Source organism: Acanthopagrus latus, chromosome 18 (assembly GCF_904848185.1).
Source record: "Acanthopagrus latus isolate v.2019 chromosome 18, fAcaLat1.1, whole genome shotgun sequence".
Lineage (NCBI taxonomy): Eukaryota > Metazoa > Chordata > Actinopteri > Spariformes > Sparidae > Acanthopagrus > Acanthopagrus latus.
This window is the reverse complement of record NC_051056.1, coordinates 4,671,223-4,694,921: the sequence shown is the minus strand read 5'-3', so window position 1 is coordinate 4,694,921 and position 23,699 is coordinate 4,671,223. Positions and strand designations below refer to the sequence as shown.

At 41.0% G+C, this 23,699-nt stretch overlaps 1 protein-coding gene and 6 non-coding genes across 7 annotated transcripts in view; all 7 read right to left on the bottom strand.

Annotated features, from left to right (window-relative positions):
- Positions 1-255: 255 nt before the first annotated feature.
- pde6a (phosphodiesterase 6A, cGMP-specific, rod, alpha) overlaps positions 256-23,699 on the bottom strand; it is a 39,170-nt gene continuing 15,726 nt past the window's right edge. The window contains exons 11-24 of the mRNA XM_037077222.1: positions 20,321-20,470; positions 18,297-18,440; positions 17,491-17,556; positions 16,660-16,806; positions 16,295-16,402; positions 15,673-15,782; positions 14,096-14,183; positions 13,676-13,776; positions 13,285-13,392; positions 13,142-13,205; positions 4,945-5,019; positions 2,389-2,472; positions 1,911-2,079; positions 256-1,806 (exon numbers count right to left, since the gene is read on the bottom strand). Coding sequence (XP_036933117.1) covers positions 1,763-1,806; positions 1,911-2,079; positions 2,389-2,472; positions 4,945-5,019; positions 13,142-13,205; positions 13,285-13,392; positions 13,676-13,776; positions 14,096-14,183; positions 15,673-15,782; positions 16,295-16,402; positions 16,660-16,806; positions 17,491-17,556; positions 18,297-18,440; positions 20,321-20,470 — 1,458 coding nt within the window. The 3' untranslated portion in view covers positions 256-1,762. The remainder of the gene's footprint in view (positions 1,807-1,910; positions 2,080-2,388; positions 2,473-4,944; positions 5,020-13,141; positions 13,206-13,284; positions 13,393-13,675; positions 13,777-14,095; positions 14,184-15,672; positions 15,783-16,294; positions 16,403-16,659; positions 16,807-17,490; positions 17,557-18,296; positions 18,441-20,320; positions 20,471-23,699) is intronic.
- Positions 7,791-7,861, bottom strand: trnag-gcc. Its single transcript has one exon. It is a non-coding gene; the product is annotated as a tRNA-Gly (tRNA).
- On the bottom strand, positions 8,432-8,502 carry trnag-gcc. Its single transcript has one exon. It is a non-coding gene; the product is annotated as a tRNA-Gly (tRNA).
- On the bottom strand, positions 9,073-9,143 carry trnag-gcc. Its single transcript has one exon. It is a non-coding gene; the product is annotated as a tRNA-Gly (tRNA).
- On the bottom strand, positions 9,714-9,784 carry trnag-gcc. Its single transcript has one exon. It is a non-coding gene; the product is annotated as a tRNA-Gly (tRNA).
- On the bottom strand, positions 10,552-10,622 carry trnag-gcc. The gene has a single exon. It is a non-coding gene; the product is annotated as a tRNA-Gly (tRNA).
- trnag-gcc lies at positions 11,223-11,293 on the bottom strand. Its single transcript has one exon. It is a non-coding gene; the product is annotated as a tRNA-Gly (tRNA).

Genomic DNA, 23,699 nt, shown 5'->3' with positions numbered 1-23,699 from the left:
ACTTGGCCACCTCCTGCACACTGCTGTCAGTCAAATGCTTGCTGGGTTGTTAAAGCCTCATGGTTGAAAAGAGAGCAAAACTTATTCAAACGGGTTCTCTCAGGAATTAGATCAAAGTGCAGTGAGAGTTCAGCAAACTTGTAGAAGAAGCGTAACAAGTGTGTCTCCTAAAGCACATTTTTGGTATAGGAAAAACTATAAAGTGATACATTGTGCGCTGAAAGTGAGAAATTAGTCCAAAGAAAGACAAATGGGTTGATTTTGATCAGCTTTAGTATGAACAAGCTTGTTACACACTTACAAACAGTATACAGTAACACCAAAGCTGCAGAGCAGAAAATGAACCTGATACAATATTTGCAGTGTAAATCTATTTCACAGCAATGTTCTCAAATTTTCTTCATGTTCACTTGTATTACATTGTTATAGATTCTGACCACTTGATGGCATGTAGACAAACACGCTGATACTAATGTGTCATCACAGCTAATGTTAACAAGCCAAAAATACAAATTAATTGTTGACATTTGAATCATAGTATTGAAAAGCCAGGTGTCTGTCAGGGTTGCAGCTGTTTCACTCATGGAACCACAAAACTTTAACTTATTTCCCAGACTTCTTGATGTCTCATGCAGCAATAAGCACATCTGCCTGATCAAGAAAAGCTTGTGGGACTTTTTCAATCAAGTTTCTCTAAATCTTTTTCCAACATTTTGCTGTTGTCATCGAGGTGTGATCAACCACACGATTCCATCTGTACATACCTCACAGGTCATTGTGACAGATGCTTTGAATCGAATCTTAAAGGAACAAATTGATGGTTCGCACGTTTCAGCCAATAAACTACTCAACGGTGTTGCAGCGTTTTCAGAAAATTTTCCATGCATATTTTCCTAGATAACTCCAGGTTGCAGTTGAAGCCAGAATAGCATTGAAATCAATTTAAAGAGACTTGCATGGGATTGCTGTATAAATGGAGTTTTGGGAACTCTTTTGCTGGTATACTGACAAGACAAAAACACTGCCATGGGAGCAGAGCATGTCCATGGGTTCTTTTTTGTCTGTCTTCCAGGCTTGATTTACAGATAACATTCCCAACTTCATGTGATGCTTTTTGGGAGCTGACTCTGGCATGTTCGATCTTTCCGAACACCTGAACACATCATCACGACGGGGTTTCACAGAACAATCAATTAGTTGACATTAAAAACCATCAGTTCACACTGTGCATCATTGTAGACTAACCAGTCATCAGTATCAAAGATTTTAGCATGGTGCAGTACTAAGTTACATCATAATGCATACCGCTATCCCTTCAAGAAAGTCGTCATGTTGTTACTGCAGTCAAACAGCATGTCCAGCTCAGTCCAGTCAGATCACAGCTCATTTATAAACAGCTTTGAGGATTCTGCTACTTCACCTGCCCTCAGGTGGATCCATGACCACTAAATTGCAGCAGTCATGAGTGCCTTACCATCAAGCCATGAGCATCTAATTATTGATTCAAAAACGAAGGACAGAAAGGAAGAAGCAGTGCAGAAGGAAAACACAACAGGTTAAAGTAGAGGAGACAAGTATCAATAAACACAGCCATAGGAGAGAATTGTATCAGGTATTTTGAAGTGGAGGATGTGCTGGATTTCTCACATGCGATCACAACACTATCACAGGAAATGAGGAGGAATACGTTTTTTTTTTTTTGTGAAAAGCCAGCGCTGGACCACAACCATGTAGCAATCAACCTGGTGCTGCTGAAGCATCTCTAGCTGAGAGTACAAGTCTTTGATTGTGACTGGGCTGCACTCGCTGCAGAAGGAAGAAAGGAAGGAAGCAAGGAAAAGAGAGTAGATTATGTTATCACCATTGAAACTGAAACATGCATGAAACCCTTTTTACACATAAACTCCTACCTTGTTTTTCCCCTTCAGTTTTCTGAGTTGCCTCCTCCTTGGCTTTCTTGGCCTCCTCGAGGGCAGCCAGTTTAGCCTCGTGCACCTCCTTCAGCGCGTTCCACTCCTTCCTGTTGTTCAGCAGGCGGTCCAGCATAGGGGTGATCTCCACATGGAAGCGACTGAACTCCTGGGGAGCAGGTTAAGCGGATGAGTCGCCACAAATCAAATCACATCAAATCAATTCTGCTTCACTTTATCATTTATTTTCATTTTAACTGTTAACACATATTAAATATGAGTGCAAAGTCAATAATAATAATCCGGTTGTACACCAAAATTAAGTCAATACCAAGTTAAAATGCTGTTAATTCACAGATTAGACAGATATCCTTATCCTATATCCTCAGACCAACATGTTGGTCAGTTGTTGTGTTTGGCAGGTTGAAGGAGATCAGCAGTGACCATTCCTGTATGTTTGTGAGGTGTAATATCTGACCTTGTACACAAAAGCGCAAACAAAGTCGATGAAACCACACTGCAGCTTTGGGAGATCAGCTGCTTTGTTTCTGTCCATCATAGGCTGAAAGAGAGAGAAGAGTATTTAACATTCAGCTGGTCATTAACTTTTTACTTACTGCATTTTTACATATACATCTATTTTTGTTTTGTTTTGTTTTGATGCAGCAAACGTCTTGTTTCATTAAAAACACATCAATCTAACAAAGTCTGGAGCAAAAGTTCATCATTTAGTGTGACACCCATTGATCCTGTTTCTTTCTTCTTCTTTTTTTCAGAACATTTGCAAGTTACCGTTTGTAAGGTCTTACTTTGTTGCATATTAGATGATGTCACCTTGTTCCCTTTGTCAGAGGTATAATATCATAATATCAATTTCAGTTCCTCAGCCAAAAACAAACATTATTTCACAATTTCAGACTTTTCTGATTTAAAAGTATTTGGGCTACATTTGCAGGATTTTACAAGGTCCTATGGTTGAAAATTATTATGGGACATTACAGAGCTTTGCTACGACTGCTCACACTCTGTATAATGTAATAACTGTAGGCTACACAGGGAGCGGACACCTTAATAACACCTGCATGATATGAACCAAACCAACAACCCTGCCCCCAGAGAGCGGGCGCTCCTCAGACAAGCATCACTTTCTTTGGTATCACAAAAAGCAAGTGTGAACTCTTCATGCTTGTAGAAGAGGGCTCCAGTTCCTCACTGTATCTGTGCAGAGTGTAAATAAAGTTTGAATATACTGTCACATCGTGGTGAGGTTGTCTCGTCTTTGGGATCTGTCCTGTGAATTCATGTTTTATTTTGAAAATAACTCTCCTCTCGTTTCAGATCACGTGCCCTTCCTCTTGTGTTCCTGGTCTGACGTCATCCCTAATTCCTGATTGTTTGCACCTGTGTCTCCCTCCCTCGTGTGTATAAAGTCTTTGTCTTCCCCTGTCTGCGTCGCCTAAGTATTTCGTCGTCTCGTCGTGTACCCAAGCCCTTGTCTCACAGTCCTTGAAAACTACGTCTTGTTAAGTATTATCTTGTTTTATTTTTCTGTGTTCAGACCTCTTAAGAGAGTGATTTTGTAAATTTTCTGGTTAGATTTTGTGTTTGAGTTTAGAAGTTTTGTATTTGTTTCTTTTTCCTCCTTTGGGAGCGCTTTCTGTTATATTTTGGTTTTTGGATAGAGTAGAGTATTTTCATAGCCTTGCATCATCCTCTGCGGAGTGACTTTTCTTTTGTTAAATTTCATATTACAGATATTAAGAGTAGAGTAGGTTTTCCTCCTTCGGGAGCGTCTTTTGTTCTGAGTGTGTGTTTGTTTTGTCTTGTCTGTCCTCAGAGATTTTTCATAGTGTTTTATTTATCACGCCTTCTGAAGAGTCGCGAATCAGAAAAATAAAATATTGATTCTACTTCTGTCAATCTGCATCTGAGTCCTCTCTTTTGTCCCAAGTCTGACATATACATGCAAAACAACAGTTAATTCACATTAGCAGCTAAATCTTAAATGGGCTTCGTGAACCTGCAGCACACTGGACTTTATAAACCTGTCAGAGAATATTCACACCGGCTGTAATTGCAGGCAAAATTGCCCACCTACCTTTCCTCACAAAAATGTTCAAGTGTCACAGCCTCTGCAAAGTCTTTTTTTTTTCTTGTCAGACCACAGTGAGTCACAGATTCTACTGCTGAGAAAATACAAACTGATCAAAATGAGAAGTTTTCCCTGCTGACACAAATGCTATTAAATTCAGAGTGCTGCGAGGTGAGAGTGTGGGACGGTGCTTTTTGCACTTCAAGTGTCTCAAGGACTCGAGGGAATGAAATAGAGCGAGGGGAGAGAGAGACACCGAGGCAGCATGGAGGAGAGAGAGCCAGGGGAGGGGACGGTCGGCTGGGTTAGAGCCACAGTGCCCGCTCTTTCTGTATCAGTGCTCCACATAATGGCCTGTACATCTCTCAACACTGCCGCCACAGGGAACTAAATCTGTCTTTTCATTTTGTCTTCCAACTCCGTTTCTGTCTCTTGTTCTCCTTCTCTCTCCTCGTGTCCTTCCTGCTCTCCGTCCTAAATTGAAGCCCCAAGGAGAGCTTTGTCCTGCCTTCATTCCTATGATTCCTGTCCACCCACTGAATCCTCCTCCTCCTCCTCTCAAACTTTAGCTTACTGCCACAAAATGATTAATAAAAAAGAAAAACTGGAAAGCTATGACAAACAACTTATACAGAAATATCTCAAACACAAAGTGACAAAAAGATTGATCTTAACTCCAACGGCTAGAAAACACAACAAAAAAAAGTTTAATCTAATCAATTCTCCAACTTGTCATTATCAGGGCTCTGTAGGGTTTTTGGAGGCTTATGTTTTATCATATTATAATAAAATTAAGTGTATTTTACCCTATTTTATCCCCTAATCAATGTCACAGAGATTTCCGGATAATTCTGTCAGTAGGACTGTTGCTTCCTCCATCTATAGCCCTCTAAACCCTCTTTTCAGCATCTCTCTCAAGTATGAAGCAGTCTGTTTGCTTACAATGGGTTGCTGCTCCAGGACAGTCCTCTCCAGGTCTCCCTGCTCCCAGAACTCTGCTGCAACAGACAGCGCCACCTAGAGGGGGAATTGCAAAGTTTTAAAGAAATGACACTTAAAAATACAAAATCACCACTGCATTCAGCAGTTGAGCTGAAAAACAAGCTGCTTTTATCAAGGTTTTCTAATACAACTGTAACAACATGGTGCATCTATTGGTTTAGGGCTACAACAGTCCAGGTCCCCAGAGCCCACTGCCTTGACTTAAAGGGCAACTCCACCAATATCACATACTAGTATGAAAAGCGTAGATAAAAAACCCTTTTGTGACTCCAGAGGAAGCTGTGAGTCAGCTGATAAATGATCACCTCACTCAGAGGTGAAGTTGCATTGTGGGTAATGGATATGGGTAACAGGTGTTGAAAAGCAGCCCACTGCTCTAGCATTGCACTCCTATAACAGTGTTATCATTATGGACTCATTATGGACAGCTCAAAAACAAATATTCAAATCAATACAGCAGAACCAGAGATATCCCCTTTTTCAATCCTATGTATTCTTCCTTTTCAAAATTTGCTGCCTACATTACCCACAATACAATTAAGCCACGGTGACATCACTGGAGCTAATACCAATTACAGGACCTGCTTCATCTCTTTTTTTTTCTCGACATATGCAGTAGTACTCTCTAGGACTCTTTAAGAACACATTAATAGGTACATTTGGTGGAGTTACCCTTTTAGATGCTTGTTTTGTGCAACTTAAAGGGTAACATCAGACCAGAGGAAATTTTGGTTGGAGTTAGGTTAACTAATAGTTTCAGCACCGTGTATTTTAAAGCAGGATGTCACATATTTCCATTTGAGTGGCAGGCGATAAATCTTCCCATTCATTTTGTTAAATTCATCCTGTAAAGCTTTCACAGTGTCCCACAAATGAGAATCTTTTTCACAGCTCACAAGGCAGTTTCAGGCATTGTGTCTTGATGAGATGAAGGCCTGTTTTGTCTGCCCTCACAAACCTAAAGTGGAACAATGTGAGATCTGATGAATAATATGAAAATTCTGCATTCAGGGTAGAAACCTCATTTTAGAACGAGTTAGTCATCAAGCCAGATTTTGGGAAACAATTGCCATGAGGCTGGCACAGCCAGTAGACAGATATTCTGTGTGCGTGGGAAGCAGAACAGAGGGAAAAAAAAAAATATCCACCATAAAATTGTCAGCAGAATATCCTATCAAGAATGAAGCCGCTCCAGCTTTTGTATCTCCATAACATCTTAGAGAGGCTTGTCTATCATCAGTAAAAATCTGAGTGAATTAATCAGCAAGTTACAAGGTTTTTATATAAAAATTTGACCATCTTATAATCTTAAATTATAGATTAGACCTACAGATTAATGGAGACTCATTTGATGCAAAAAGAGATTTACACCAGTTAAATTAAATTCTTGTATTGTGTATCTGCAGGTCTTCGCATATGATGACCACCAAAACACGTGTTTGAGGGGGTCACATATGACAGCTACTATACGTTATCACTGTATTCAGGATGGAATTCACCTTTAAAAGGGGAAGAGTTAGTCATCAAACTACTTTTGGAGCACAATACGCATGAGGGTGGCTGCTGCTGTGGATAGATCTCCTGACAGTGTGTGGGATGTAGAGCTGACTCACCAGGTGCAGACAAAGGTGAAGTCAAACCAGAAAAATTGTATAGCAAAAGCAAAATATCCTAATTGGAAGCAGTTGTGCAATCCAGGAGGAGTAACAGAACTGAAGTTCTTTTCTTATCAGTCAATAAATAATAAAAAAGTTTCAGAACAAATGCCACATTCGCTGAAATGGAGAGACGCAGTCTCAGAGCCTTGTTCTAAATAATAGCTCCTCTCTAAAGGAAGAGTCAGGCATGACTGGAGTTTGTCTTGTTTTTCTTCTTTAAAGCAGCTAAAAGAAAATTATTTCATTTTTGTTGTTGAGTCTGGGTCCTGTATATGAGCACCACCACCTCCTGTTGTAAAGATGAAAATCTGGCTAGTGTGCACGGGCATACGTGTAAATCCCAGTGAATTACAGATCAGTCTTTATGGTAACTTGAGGTTATGTCATGGGTTGTGTTTCTAGTTTAGTTATTTTATGTTTTATTTTGGAACTTCTCCCCTCACTGCTCATATTTTAAATTACACTTCCTGTTGTTGTCATTTTCCCACCTTTTTTCCTGTTAACCCGTGTTTTGTTTTAGTCCCTGTGTATTTCAACATGTGTTTTTCCCTCACTTTTTTTAAGGTTGTCTGTTTGATTCTTGGAGCCCTGCCTTGATTCTTTGCCTTTTAGCTGATGTTTGCTATTGGGCCTTAGTAAAATTAACTATTGTTTACAGCAGAAAAAGGACGACATTTAGTTAGATTTAACAGGCAATTTAAAAGACTATTTGTTAGCCTGGACCCACTCATACTTACCATTTAAGATGTTTCAGACTGCAGTATCTTCTGGTTATTAATTATGCCAAGAAAAGGCAACCATCTGACCAAAGCCAGGATGATTTTGGGGAGAAGGGCACTGCGTTCAGGTCACAGTGTGCCCTAGAGACTTGTGATGGAATGCCTTCTGAAATCAAACATTTTGATTTAACCTGGATGCATACATAGTTACCATTTTAGATTTTTCAGATGGGGGAACCAATTTAAGATGTTGACAGAGCAGTCTGGACAGCTAGTGGTTGGACTGTCATGAGTGCCACTGCAAATTTGTTAACGTATTGGCTTCCGGTGCATGGCAGAGTGGTATATTTGTACCTTCACAGCTGCTACTGTTCTGTGAAGTAGCTAAAGATGAAGGTAAGGCTCTCTCTGTATTGGCCGGGAATCAAACCCGGGCCTCCCGCGTGGCAGGCGAGAATTCTACCACTGAACCACCAATGCACAAAAGCAGTAAAAAAATGGGATAATTTTTTGCTTTTTCCTCGAGTAAAGCTCCTCTGGAGTCAGTGCGAGGCTGGACGTTATAAAAAAAAATCTTGATTGGATATCTAGTACATCTGTTAACACAAATTCATGGTTCCCAGAAGTTATTTCCAAGTAACTGTGGGCGAGCCCTGACTTTCGCTGTGGTGCCCTGACGCACCCCTGGGGTTTTCGTTGGACACGGTGCTTTTCTTGTTTCCAGTCGCTGCAGTATCTTCTGGTTTGGGGCAAGACGGAAATTAGGCCAAGAAAGGGCGACCATCTGACCAAAGCCAGGATGATTTTGGGGAGGAAGGCTCTGCGCTCAGGTCACAACTATGAATCTAAGGTTTTGATTTAACCTGGAAGCATTCATAGTTACCATTTATAAATGTTACAGGCAACGGCTGTCGATAGTCGGGAAGAACTATATGTCTCGTACAGTACAAGTTTGTCAGCGTATTAGCTTCCGGTGCATGCTTCATGGCAGAGTGGTATATTTGCACATTCACAGCTGCCACTGTTCTGTGAAGAAGCTAAAGCTCTCACTGCATTGGCCGGGAATCGAACCCGGGCCTCCCGCGTGGCAGGCGAGAATTCTACCACTGAACCACCAATGCACAAAAGCAGTCAAAAAATGGGATAATTTTTTGCTTTTTCCTCGAGTAAAGCTCCTCTGGAGTCAGTGCGAGGCTGGACGTTATAAAAAAAAATCTTGATTGGATATCTAGTACATCTGTTAACACAAATTCATGGTTCCCAGAAGTTATTTCCAAGTAACTGTGGGCGAGCCCTGACTTTCGCTGTGGTGCCCTGACGCACCCCTGGGGTTTTCGTTGGACACGGTGCTTTTCTTGTTTCCAGTCGCTGCAGTATCTTCTGGTTTGGGGCAAGACGGAAATTAGGCCAAGAAAGGGCGACCATCTGACCAAAGCCAGGATGATTTTGGGGAGGAAGGCTCTGCGCTCAGGTCACAACTATGAATCTAAGGTTTTGATTTAACCTGGAAGCATTCATAGTTACCATTTATAAATGTTACAGGCAACGGCTGTCGATAGTCGGGAAGAACTATATGTCTCGTACAGTACAAGTTTGTCAGCGTATTAGCTTCCGGTGCATGCTTCATGGCAGAGTGGTATATTTGCACCTTCACAGCTGCCACTGTTCTGTGAAGAAGCTAAAGCTCTCACTGCATTGGCCGGGAATCGAACCCGGGCCTCCCGCGTGGCAGGCGAGAATTCTACCACTGAACCACCAATGCACAAAAGCAGCAAAAAAATGGGATAATTTTTTGCTTTTTCCTCGAGTAAAGCTCCTCTGGAGTCAGTGCGAGGCTGGACGTTATAAAAAAAAATCTTGATTGGATATCTAGTACATCTGTTAACACAAATTCATGGTTCCCAGAAGTTATTTCCAAGTAACTGTGGGCGAGCCCTGACTTTCGCTGTGGTGCCCTGACGCACCCCTGGGGTTTTCGTTGGACACGGTGCTTTTCTTGTTTCCAGTCGCTGCAGTATCTTCTGGTTTGGGGCAAGACGGAAATTAGGCCAAGAAAGGGCGACCATCTGACCAAAGCCAGGATGATTTTGGGGAGGAAGGCTCTGCGCTCAGGTCACAACTATGAATCTAAGGTTTTGATTTAACCTGGAAGCATTCATAGTTACCATTTATAAATGTTACAGGCAACGGCTGTCGATAGTCGGGAAGAATTATATGTCTCGTACAGTACAAGTTTGTCAACGTATTAGCTTCCGGTGCATGCTTCATGGCAGAGTGGTATATTTGCACCTTCACAGCTGCCACTGTTCTGTGAAGAAGCTAAAGTTCTCACTGCATTGGCCGGGAATCGAACCCGGGCCTCCCGCGTGGCAGGCGAGAATTCTACCACTGAACCACCAATGCACAAAAGCCGTAAAAAAATGGGATAATTTTTTGCTTTTTCCTCGAGTAAAGCTCCTCTGGAGTCAGTGCGAGGCTGGATGCTATAAAAAAAAATCTTGATTGGATATCTAGTACATCTGTTAACACAAATTCATGGTTCCCAGAAGTTATTTCCAAGTAACTGTGGGCGAGCCCTGACTTTCGCTGTGGTGCCCTGACGCACCCCTGGGGTTTTCGTTGGACACGGTGCTTTTCTTGTTTCCAGTCGCTGGAGTATCTTCTGGTTTGGGGCAGGACGCTATAAAAAAAAATCTTGATTGGATATCTAGTACATCTGTTAACACAAATTCATGGTTCCCAGAAGTTATTTCCAAGTAACTGTGGGCGAGCCCTGACTTTCGCTGTGGTGCCCTGACGCACCCCTGGGGTTTTCGTTGGACACGGTGCTTTTCTTGTTTCCAGTCGCTGCAGTATCTTCTGGTTTGGGGCAAGACGGAAATTAGGCCAAGAAAGGGCGACCATCTGACCAAAGCCAGGATGATTTTGGGGAGGAAGGCTCTGCGCTCAGGTCACAACTATGAATCTAAGGTTTTGATTTAACCTGGAAGCATTCATAGTTACCATTTATAAATGTTACAGGCAACGGCTGTCAATAGTCGGGAAGAACTATATGTCTCGTACAGTACAAGTTTGTCAGCGTATTAGCTTCCGGTGCATGCTTCATGGCAGAGTGGTATATTTGCACCTTCACAGCTGCCACTGTTCTGTGAAGAAGCTAAAGCTCTCACTGCATTGGCCGGGAATCGAACCCGGGCCTCCCGCGTGGCAGGCGAGAATTCTACCACTGAACCACCAATGCACAAAAGCAGTAAAAAAATGGGATAATTTTTTGCTTTTTCCTCGAGTAAAGCTCCTCTGGAGTCAGTGCGAGGCTGGACGCTATAAAAAAAAATCTTGATTGGATATCTAGTACATCTGTTAACACAAATTCATGGTTCCCAGAAGTTATTTCCAAGTAACTGTGGGCGAGCCCTGACTTTCGCTGTGGTGCCCTGACGCACCCCTGGGGTTTTCGTTGGACACGGTGCTTTTCTTGTTTCCAGTCGCTGCAGTATCTTCTGGTTTGGGGCAAGACGGAAATTAGGCCAAGAAAGGGCGACCATCTGACCAAAGCCAGGATGATTTTGGGGAGGAAGGCTCTGCGCTCAGGTCACAATGTCCGATGGGGGCTTGTGATGGAATGCCTTCTGAAATCAAAGGGTTTGATTTAACCTGGAAGCATTCATAGTTACCATTTATAAATGTTACAGTCAACGACTGTCGATAGTCGGGAAGAATTATATGTCTTGTACAGTACAAGTTTGTCAGCGTATTAGCTTCCGGTGCATGCTTCATGGCAGAGTGGTATATTTGCACCTTCACAGCTGCCACTGTTCTGTGAAGAAGCTAAAGCTCTCACTGCATTGGCCGGGAATCGAACCCGAGCCTCCCGCGTGGCAGGCGAGAATTCTACCACTGAACCACCAATGCACAAAAGCAGTAAAACAATGGGATAATTTTTCGCTTTTTCCTCGAGTAAAGCTCCTCTGGAGTCAGTGCGAGGATGGACGTTATAAAAAAAATCTTGATAAGATATCTAGTACATCTGTTAACAAAAATTCATGGTTCCCAGAAGTTATTTCCAAGTAAGTAGCATAGTTACAGCATTACTGTACCTGTGGTGTCTGTCTCACGAACTGCTTTTGAGAAAATGTTATTTTGTTGTCTCCTACAGTAACAGCAAAGCCCTCCTTCTTGTTGTCTAGATCATTGTTTTCCTTGTTTTTTATTCTCTGAAATTAAGCTATGTCTACTTGTGAGCCGTTCTTTTACAGGTTGAATAAAAGACAAAAGGGTAGCACCAGATTAAGCACTGATTTTCTTGCCTTCTTGATTCACGGGTCCCAAAATGCCAAATTGATCACCACTAGCGGTCACAGTTCAGCCCCAGCATGGCAGACCAACACAAACCAACATGTCACCACACCTCCCTCTCTCTTCACCCCCCACTTGTCCCACTAAATCTTCCTCCGCTGTTCTGCAGCAGCAGGTGTTGTGAAGCACAGAGGAAGCATCCCCTCAATAGAGGAGGTAGTGGAATAAAGTTACCCTTCAGTATACCATGCTAAGCTACAATTTAAGTACATTAGGCAAGTGAGAGGATGTACATATTGGCTATTATTTGCTTCAGTAACTAGCAGAGCAGGTGGAGAGTAAAGGCACATCAAGTGTGTGTGTGTTTTTGTGTACCATTTATCTTCTATAAAGACAGCAATCCAACGGAAGGGAGGGGGATCAAATGCCATGACATACACACGTGACAAGAAGGCATATTAAAAAAAAACCAAAAAAAAAAACCGAGAAGCTCAATAAAAAAAATACAGAGAGGGCGTGACGTCACTCTCTGTTCAGGATGTGATTACTCCACTATCTCACAGAGCAAATAGTTGTTTCCTGACGTTTAGTGAGGTTGAATGCTGTCTGTTGGACCTTTAAGGCCCAGATGCATCAGACTGAATCAAAGAACCAGCAGGATGAAGGCCAACTTGGTGTTTTGATTGGTCACACAGATCAGAGGAAGATCTGACAAATAAACGTCATTGCGTGTGTATAAATACATATTTTTCATTTTTAATATTTTATCTATCATCTTCCATTCTTCAGAATTTTTTGGAAAATCCTTGGAAGGGGTCATGATCCCCAGGTTGGGAACCACTGCCTGAGAAACATAACAGTTTATCATCTTATTTTTTTGTCAACATGTCACCAGGACTCAACTAGCAGCGTTTTAAATCACGATTACTGTTTTTATTGTGGGTTCTATATTGATGCAACTGATAATCTTCACCTTATGTACATACATAAGAAGGTGAAGCAGATGTTTCTGAAATAAACATATGTTCCCTGTCAATTGGAGACAAATGAAGGTAAAAAAAAAAATCATTGTATGGCAGTGGCTGCAACCAGAGATGCTTCCTGTTCACACTGATATGCCTGTGTGTGCAGGCTCCATGGCGATGTGTATATTACACAGTTAACTGATATAAAATGCTGAGCCTGCCAGGTGGTGATGAGGGAAATGAAAAGCACCAAGTTGCTTTTGATGCATGAGGCCGTCAGGAGTCACTGCTGAATGCTGCTGAGAGAAGTGGCAGCGCTGACAAAATGTCATTCTCCGTCTACTTTATCATTGGTCCCCCTCTCACGGAGCCACTCCTGGAGCCTGTGTTCGAGTGCGTGTCTTATTACTGCGAACGGCTGGATGTGAGTGTGCCTGGAGTGCCATTCTACAACTGAAGTATGAAAAGGAGCTTGTGTGGAGATCACACAGGTGTGTACCTTGCTCTGAATCTCCCACGGTTTGGCGATGGCAGACAGGTCACAGGCAGTCATCATCATGGCCCTGGAAACACAACACATGACTGAGATCTGCATGTCTGTACATTCCTGGTTGGTGTGGGTGTGTGCGTGAGTGTGCCTACATGACAATCTCCTTGCGTGTGGTCTCCAGCATCATGTACTTGGTCCAGTCGTTCCAGGACTCGTAGGTCTTGGACTGATCCACGATCTTCTGGAACATTGTCCTCTTTCTGCACAGAGACAAATCAGGGCTCCGATCTTATATAACTTTATCTCATATGCTTTACAAGGCATTAATGTCACAGCCACCTGCAGATTTTTTTACAGCCTTCACATCTTTCCTCCCATCCGTAAACATTAACTAAATGTGTAAAATTTGGGGAGCTACCTCTACAAGCCCCTAAATAAATACATGTGTCTGTCCTAATTTGCAGAATAGCATCTAAAGCAGTGAAATAATTGACAGACAGCCAAGTTACAAATTAAAAATCAGTAAATAGCTGTTGTACTGACTTGAAGTAGAGAGCCAGGTCAGTGGCGATGATGGCAATGTCCATGAGGTGGATGACGAGGTCGTGCTGACGGCGGTTCAGATTCTGATAAATGTTTAACCCCTGAAAAACAAGAGACAGGCGCAAAAGTTACATCAACAGCCTAAGTTCCCTGTATCATTCTATAGATCAGCATTGGAGAATTCTCAGTGTCATTTTTTTCAATTGTTGTTTCAATTTCATCTTTCAAAATGTTTTTTTTTTTGTCAAATAGTTACAGAAGCTGGTTAAGAGACTAAGACAGATGCTGTGCTTCAGTTCTTATTGTATTAATTCAAGGACTGGTGCATTTGATTGCTCTACATTGTAAGGGTGTTCAGGTATATCTTCCCCTATGTGTGTGTGTGTGTGTGTGTGTGTGTGTGTGTGTACTGCAGCATACTTCATCTCTCAGCAAAGTCTTGCCAGTCTCCAGATGGTGCCTTTCCAAGATGGAGGAGCCATGAAGCTTCGCCAGAGGATTACCAGACCTGGGAACACACGCACACACACACACGCACAATGTTGGGCGGTTACACAGTGATAAATCATGCATGTTAAACCCAGGGTGGGCCTGGCCTGCTGCGCCCACGGCTAATGGCGGCTCTCATTAGCTCATCCATCAGCAGGTGGAGCAGAGCAGCTGGAGGTGTTTCTGGTCAATATCAGCTCATTGATGTTCTCCATGTGTGACGTTACCTTCACCTAAAGAGCTGAGGTCAGCCCGTCTGGACAAGGGAGGAGTGGCTGCTGTCGCTTTGAGTCAATTGAACACTCTCAGAATGACCAACAGTTTGATTTCAAGATGAGGGAGAGAAATTAGGTCATTAATTAAAGTCACAAATAGAAACAATCTTTACACTATGTCATGTTGTTTACGTTTGTTCACTGTCTTCTTCGATTTTGGGAGGATTTTCCCCATTTGACAAGTTTTTACCTCAGTTTATATACAATTCATAGTTTAACTAGGACAGGCTACAGGTTTTTGTGCTTCAGGGCCTCGAGATATTGTTTGAAAACTTGTCGGCTACAATATATGTCTCGTGTGTCTTCTCAGAGTGTAAAAACAAAACCACTTGTGAGTTATTACTACATCCATGCATTGTATTGGCTCTCAGTTTAAACTGCTTGTAACTCAGCTCGCCTCAGCAACCTTTGTGTTCTCATTTATCCAACCCTGAAGCCTCAGCGCTGTCTGACTGATTCTAATATTTTCAGGAAGATGAATCCCAAGACTTTACAGAGCCTTCAAAGCAAGTGAAAGAATAAAAGACAATAGCGAAATTAATATAGTTTTACAGACACAGCCGCACCATCAAAATTAATGAAAAAAGTTACGTAAAAACAAATAAATGTACAACCCTCGATCATCTCTTTACAAATGATTAAAGGTGTAATTCTTAAAATATGTCAAGATTTCAAAGATAGCTCCAAAAATAAACAGGGCAACACATCACAACTGTAACTGACAACTGCTGGTCTTTGTCAGCTATCCTTTGCTGTAATACTGTAGGTACTCTACTGTTAGCGAATTAGCTCATGGCTCAGTAAGCCGTGGAGCTAGTGGAAACAAGCAGTCTAATGGGCCCAGCTCAACAGGGTTTAGTATCCTGAGAATAAACCGTCAGTCCGTCAGACTGAACACAGTCTCCAAGACTGACGGAGGTCAGGATGAAGACAGGGGACACAGAACATCTCCCAGAAGCTGCAGGGGCTATCAGACTGATTGCCTTTTGAGCTATAAAAGTGGTTTTACTGGAGAGAATGGAGAAGTCACGTTTAGCTGGTTAGCATGCTAACTATAGTTGACATCTCTGAAACAATACATAGCTGTCTGTGACACAACGTCAACACTGTTGTTTCTTAAGTTTCTGTTGATAATGCTCAGTTTGTGAGTTCTGGCCCATATCTTACAAATTTCCCCTTTAAATAGGATGCTGAAACAGTCCATCCCTCTCTCTTCCCTTCTAAAGTACTCACTTCAACTGGTAGAGGTTGTTAGTTCCTCTGTGGTCAATATCGTGACAGAAGCCGGCAGTCACCATGGCCATACACTCCAGGTCAGTGTAGTAACGCTTCAGATCACCTGTCTATGGCACAAACACACACACAGAGGAGATCTAGTTTATTTATATGGTCAACTGTTCACAGGCAGGAAGGTGCGCATTCTTGATTCATTGAGTTATATATACACAAATATTGTGGCATATGTGCATTTGCATGATATGGCAGCACATAACCAGGTTTCACAATAGGGCAGTGTGTGTATCAACAGTGACACTCGCTGGTTTTCTTATTAATGACCAGTTTCATTTACAGACACACTTCATTATCCCTCCCATGCAAACACACAAATATACACACACCAGTCACACTTATAGTATGCTCCAGTGGAATGGAATAGGTGGATAAAGAATGTTTATTACTATGAATCAGAGAGGAGGATGAGGAGGAGGATGAGGGTTAGGTAAGATGAAAAATGAGGGGAGATGAGGAGGAGGAAGAGGAGGAGGAGAGGAGTGGGTTTTACTGGAGAGAGGAGGAAGAAAAGATTGAGGGCAGGAGGTGAGGGATTGATGAGTGTACAGAGAGTGTGTCTGACCATCAGCAGGGTAAACATGGTCTGTCCCACGTTGAATCCGTGTCTCCAGTTGTGGTAGGTGATCCTCCTGTAGCCTTTACTCAGAGAGTACATGAACCTCACCAGGGCCTGCAGAACACACACATGGTGTTTCACTTTTAACATTTACATGATACGAAAAAGAACAAAAGGAACAAAACTGTGTTACAAACAACCAGCAATGAAAAGGCCCTGCTTTATAACAAATGTTTCATTCCAACTAACAAAACAAATAGTTCTCAAATATGTTCCATATATGTAAATTTAACATTAGAATAATAATGATAATAATAATGATGATAATAATAATAATACATGGTTTTAGAAATAATTAACAAACCGCCCACCTCTCTGGGAATATGAAACTTGTCCACCACTTTCAGTTCGTAGTACATCTTGATGCCGCATTTCACCAATTCCACTTCACTGTGTTCAAAGTCATAGAAGTGAAACTCGAAAATCTCAGATTTCTTGGAGTTGGGCAAGACCTCCGACTGTGGACAGAGAGAGACAACTGTTTATATAAATTCATATTATGTGTTTGCCATCATTTAGTCATGCCTTGGTGTTGATCCTTGTGTGAATATTGTCATGTATTATTTTCAAAAATACAATGTCTGTCTGTAGTGCTATTTATACGTCTAGATAGTTTGGCGTGAGTTGCAGATTTTGGGAGACGTCTGCTATAGAGATCTCTGCCTTCTCTTCAGTATAATGCTACTAGATGACACTCACCTTCTGGAGACTCATCAGCAATCCTGACCCAGTTACTCAACATAAACCACTCACAACAAGGTCTGTGGATTATCTTGAGTAACCAGGTCATGATTTCTAGAAGGAGACATTGCTGTGATTTTTACATTTATTTTTTTATTGCTTTGACTTCTACAGTTGATATCTCCACTCAGCAACTCACACCAAGACAATCTAGATTCACTAATAGCACTACAGGTAAGAGGAAAACTATGTATTTTCGGGTGAACTGTCCCTTTAAAAATGTAACCAAAAGGTCAAGTGTCAAGCATGTTCTCAATGTAGTGTTACAGTCTGTTCTTTTCTTTTCCAACATGGTGTCATGTCCTTCAATACCGTTCACAGAATCATGTTGCATTGTAGGAAAAAAAAAATTATTTTGCTGCAACACAAGCCGGACGTTTTTCATTGTTGTTGTTGTTTACCAGAATCTCTTCGAGCTCCTCCTCCTCGCACTCATCTGGTTCCTTCCCCCATCTCTCCCTGGTGTTCTGGGGAAACACACATCATCAACGCTCACCTTGGATGAAACGGTTCAGCATCAATCAACCGACTCCTGATCTAAGGTCAAAACAGGTCATCTTCCTGCTTTTGTTCCCTCCATGTCCACTGACGAATCACCTCATAGAAAATCTGACAGCTTATTTCAGTTTATAAACGATGCTCACCCTCCTGTTTATATCGTCCATATCTACTGACTGCTTTTGATCCGTCTGGCACAAATACCAAAATGATAAGCCAAGGTGCTAACTGGGAATTTAATTTCCTGTGAAACAAGTTTTTTCTGTCTCACTCTTTTTATTCTATTTACTTAATAGTGCGTCCTTCATCACCTCCTTAGAGCACAGAATGTGTTTTATTTAATCTCAACAAAAGCCTGCTACCCCTAATTTAAACATTAAGATACAATCATTAGAAAATGTTATTCATGATGTTTGCTAAAATTTCAAACTTTTGTCAAATGTCCTGTTGTCATCTAATATCAAAATTTTTACTAGATTAATATTATCTACTTGTTTTGAATGAACATGTTAAAGTCATATGGGACATGAGATATGTTTTATTTACATATATACTTTTAAAAATGACTGTAATGTCTTAGTAGGACTGAAACATACATAATTAACAATGGAAGCTGAACTCTAAAAGTATGTCTTTACACAATATTTTTGTTGATACATTTATCCTTACAGTAGCTGATTTTCTTTTTGTTTAACATTTATTTGCTTACCAGAATGTTCTGAATTTCGTCCTTGCGACACTTGATGTGGTACATCACCATGTCCTGGAAGATGTCCTTCCTGTTCTCCAGCTTGTTCATCTTATCGTAGGTGTCGGGGTTCAGCATGGACCAGCCCAGGAACTGGGTGAGAGACTAAAGGCAAGTGGGTGTGTGTGACAGAGAGAGAAAGAGAAAGGTTGATCAATTATTATTAGAGATAGATATTATTAGATTTTACTTTTTACTGCCGACGAGAAACAATCTGTTTATTCTGATTAACATCAAGTTTGTTTTTGTTTTCTGTTCTCACAAGCTGCAAGCTGTGTCACTCTCTACACTCTATAGCTTCCTCCTCCTCCTCCTCTTCTTCCTCTTTCTCCTCCTCCTCTTTTTCAATCAGGCGCCCTTCTGATGGACCACGGGCCCCTGAGACCATCTACCTCTACTGGCTCCTGCTGCCTTGAAATACTGACAGATCTGGATTGTCACACCCTTGGATCCGCTGGATCATTGCTCTCCTCTGTTTCACCATCTCCTCATTTCTGTATTTCTGTAAATCTTGATGCCTCACTCTGTCTCTTACTAATTATCTTGTGTGGCCTGCCCTCTTCCAGGTCACCAGGATGGACAGGAGGTTGTGTGGCTCAGGCAACATTTGGTGATGCCTCTTCATGCTCAGTCGTCTCCTGAGGTTTCTTCCATTGTTTGTTTGTTTTTTTAACCCGGTTAAATGGGTCTTTTTTCAATCAACAAGGATAGTTTTTTCTCACTCGAATTGAGGGTCTAAGGACAGAGGATGTCATTCACTGTACAGATTGTAAAGACCATTGAGGCTGTATAAATAAAATTGATTTGATTTGATTTGATTTGATCAAAAAACAATATAAAATTGAAAGGTAGGTGAAACTTCTCCCTCTGTTCTGCCACTGACTAACTGTTGCGTTTAGCCCAAAACCGAAACAACATCACTTCCTGTCGGTGGTGGAATAAATGTAGATTCTTGACTTTGAAAAGTAGAAACACTAAGATAAGAAAAAAAGTCTTGTATCTAAGACATATAATTGAATATTTAGATAGCATTACCAGAAAAACACATCCAAAGTATCAAATGTCAAAATACTTATTAATACTGTTCCACTTCCATGTAAGCAGCAACTTAACGTTGCAACGTTGGGGTCTTACCACTGGGTTGAGCATGTACACAAGTATCAGGTACAGACAATTTACTTTTCACATTTCATCATCCAAGTAAAATCTGTCAATATCTGTACTCATGATGGGTTAAATGTCCTTACTGGGTAGCTGACTGAAGGTTCGTCATTTAGATTTATATAACATTAAATAATCAAAAAAACATTGATCTGAAGCTATTTCTGAGGCTGTTTTGTGAATAGTTTTCTAATAAATAATACATATTGCAATTTCTGATGAACCTATATCTATATTAGGCTAAAACTAACCACTTCTGATTAGTCCTGCCCATTTCCAGTTCATGTACCACTCACTCCCGGCACGGGTCCTGCCCATTCTGAGGTCTAATGTTGATAAAGATACTAATGTTGTACTCACTCATCCCTTGTATTTTATATGTTGATCAAGTGTTTTGTATGTTCAATTTTAATATGAATAGTAACTATAAGTAGCAAATAAATGTAGCTGAGGAAAATGTCTAATATTTCCTGAAGTGTTACCACACACTATTATTAGTATCCAGTCTAAAAGCTTTCTGGAGTGGGTTTTCGTCATATCACTTTTGCGGTTCAGCATTTTCTTAATAATAACTCATGTTCAAATGTCAAATATTAAACTCATTCATCAAACTAATTTGATTTTAAGGAACATATGAGGATTAAGCAGTTGTGTTGTGTGTTTCAACTGAATTCTGAGCAGTGAGGCAGATAGAGAAACTTCAGTAAAAAGCCTCCAGGCCCAACAATAAATAATGCAGACACTCTGAATGGCCTGAGTGTATATATAAACCAGTGACTCAGTGCTGCCACACACACACACAAACACACATTCAAGGCCAGTACCTCCATCAGTGTTTCGTCCATTTCATCAAAGGGTTTCCCATCCTTCCTGTTATAGAACGTGGCCACACCCACTATCTCTTCTTTCTTGTTGACGATTGGCATACACAGGACGTTCTTAATGGTCCAGCCGGAATCATCCAGAGGCTCTTTCTGTGACACACACACACACACACACACACACACACACACACACACACACACACACACACACACACACACACACAATCATTTCAGTGACCATAAATAAAAATATGCTTCAGCTGGATTCATGTTTCAGTCTAACAGTAATATAGGGCTTCTTTTTCCTCAAATCACAATTTTAGCAGAAGGCAGGAGCCCCACAGAAATGTATTTTGACCTTCTAGATTGAGAGGAAAATGTGAGAGAATCAATAATTCACCTGCTCACTGCCACTAGAATCTGAACATCCTGCAGCAGCAGTGGTTGTTAAAGTAACTGCTGCACGTTAGCCTCATCTCAGAGTGGAAACCATTGGAAACATGTATGAAAGAGACTTGCTTGGGTAATTTTTCAGGAGCAAAAAAAAGACCAAATCTCCTCTTGTACAATAATATGGCATAGCTTCACAAAACTGAACGAAAACTATCAAGTAGTAAAATAAAAACATCAGAAGTTGTACATTTCTTTGTCATGATATCTGTCCAGACTGGCACGCATGTCTGTACGGCAACCTTATACCTCCCTTTAAACAGCCCAGTCACCAAGGCAAAACGTTGGCATGTTAAGTTTCTGCAAACCAGATATGTTCAAATTCATCATACATACCATGTGAGCATTTCTACAATGGGTCATATTACGACCTCATTTAATGTACATGAGCTGCTGTAGAGGATAATGGCAGCGTTACACTTAGGTGAGACGACTGCTAAGTTAGAGATCACTGCTCGAGACGGCGCTTCAACGTTTGTGTGTGAAACCACTGATAATGATGACTGTACACTAAAGACACAGTGTCTGAATACAGGCTGTGTGCGTTTTTACCTCCACAGTGGGCATTTCCATACTTTCAGAGTAATAATGAAGCACCTAGACCTGCTGTGTAATCAAAAAAATGAATGAAAATATCACTCTCTACAATATGGGACTTTAAAGTTATCAAATGGTAAAAAATACTGACTCTTTTAAATACTTTTTATATACTTACCAACTGTAAAGATTTTTTTTGGCATATGGATTTGAACAACACCAATAGCCTGATTTGTACAGTCAGAGGAGAATATAGACTGTCTACTAACATGGCCCAAAGCTTTCATTAGTTTTTTTTTAATGAGATGAATTCCCGCACAGATCAAACTGAATATAAGAAGACGTGGATGTTCAGACTTTAATTGTCAGCAGTGCAGAACCAGGGTCGATGTAAGACCGGGAACAATGGCTACCACAGTCTCAGTATCAGAGTCTAATAAGGATAAATACAATGGGCCCTTTGTGGGCCTCAGGAAACTAATCTAAACTAAGGAGAGCCGAGAATGATGACTATATGGCAGAATGGTTCCTTATGATTGTTCTCTGGTGGTCTCTTATGGAACATGAGGGCTCATTATATAGCCACGTTAATATTTTAATACATTATTTCTACATCAGTTCTATTTGTATTCACATCACTCTGGAGTAACACATAATGCAATTACTGTAATCTGACTACAAAATGCTAATATCATCTATTACTTTACGAAAAAAAAAATTGGACTATATATAATGAGAGAAACTGCTGTTTTATCTCACAGCAACAACTGGTGTTAACAGGTACAGATATGAATGTGAAGCTGAGTGTTTTCTTTCCTGCATGAATAAATCTATGTCATATGGCTCCAAATAATATAAAGCTGTGTGTGTATGATCGGATCACTATCAAGTGACTTCATGTTGATGTACAGTAAACTGAAACTGTTATATTTTACAGTTGATGATTACTACATTCTAGAGTAGCGTAGCCTTCCATAAAATGTTATATACACTTATGTCAGGATATGTTTGGAAAGTTGACACGGTTTTCAAAATTTCGGCCCTGTAGGCTACCACAATGGATTTGAAATGAAATAATCAAAGTGAAGTGTAAACTTTCAGCTTTAATTTGAGCGTATTTACATCATAATTGGAGGAGGGGTTAGGGTGGTCACACAAAGTCCCCTCATTTCAAGGGACCTAAAGTAATTGGGCAAATTAATATAATCATGAATAAAATGTTCATTGTTGAGAATCCTTTGCAGGCAATGACTGCCCAAGTCTGGAACCCATGGACATCACCAAACGCTGGGTTTGCTCTTTTGTGATGCTTTGCCAGGCCTTGACTGCTGCTGAGAAGTAAGTGGAATGCATGCTCGATCAGATTGGGATCAGGTGATTGATTCGGCCATTGTAGAATTTTCCACCATTTTGCCTTGACAAACTCCTGGGTTGCATTTGCAGTATGGTTTGGGTCACTGTCCATCTCTACTCTGAAGTGCCATCCAATCTACTTTGCTGAATTTGGCTGAATGTGAGCAGACAGAATGTTCCTATAAACTTCAGAATTTATACAGCTGCTTCTGTCTTCTGTCATGTCATCAATAAACACTAGTGACCCGGTGCCATTGGAAGCCATTCATGCCATGCCATTACATTGCCTCCACCATGTTTTACAGATGATGAGCCCTTCCAAGCCCTCTCCATGCTTTTCTCCTCTCCTCTGGTACAGTTTGATCTTAGTTTCATCTGTTCACGCTGTTCCAGAACTGGGCTGGCTTTTTCTAGAGGCGTTCCGGCATCTCTGTTATGGCCTTTCTAATCTTGAGGCTTATGAATGTTTTGCACCTTGCAGTTAACCCTCTGTATTTGCTCTTGTGAAGTCCTCTCTTCATGGTAGACTTGGATAATGATACACCTACTTCCTGGAGAGCCTTCTTCACTTCACTAGATGTTGTGAAAAGGGGGTTCTTCTTTACCATGGAAAAGATCCTGCGATAATCAACCACTGTTGTCTCCTGTGGACATCCAGATGTTTCTTTTTTCTCTGAATGTTCCAAACTGTTCAGTTTGCCACTCCTAATGTTTCTGCTATCTCTCTGATTTTTTATTTTTTATTTTTTTTGTTTTGCATCCTAAGGCTGGTCTGTTTCACTTGCGTCCTTCATTTGCTCCTTTGACCGCATGTTGTGGATTCACAGCAACAGGTTCCAACTGAAAATACCACACTGGAAATCAACTCCCGACCCTTCACCTGCTTTATTGATGATTTCATAATGAGGGAATTGCCCACATCTGCTCACGAAACAGCTTTTGACTCAATTGTCCAATTACTTAGGTCCCTTAAGAGGACTATGTATGAAAATGTTTGCAATTCTTAAACCCTTCCTCCAATCTTATTTCAAATCCAGTG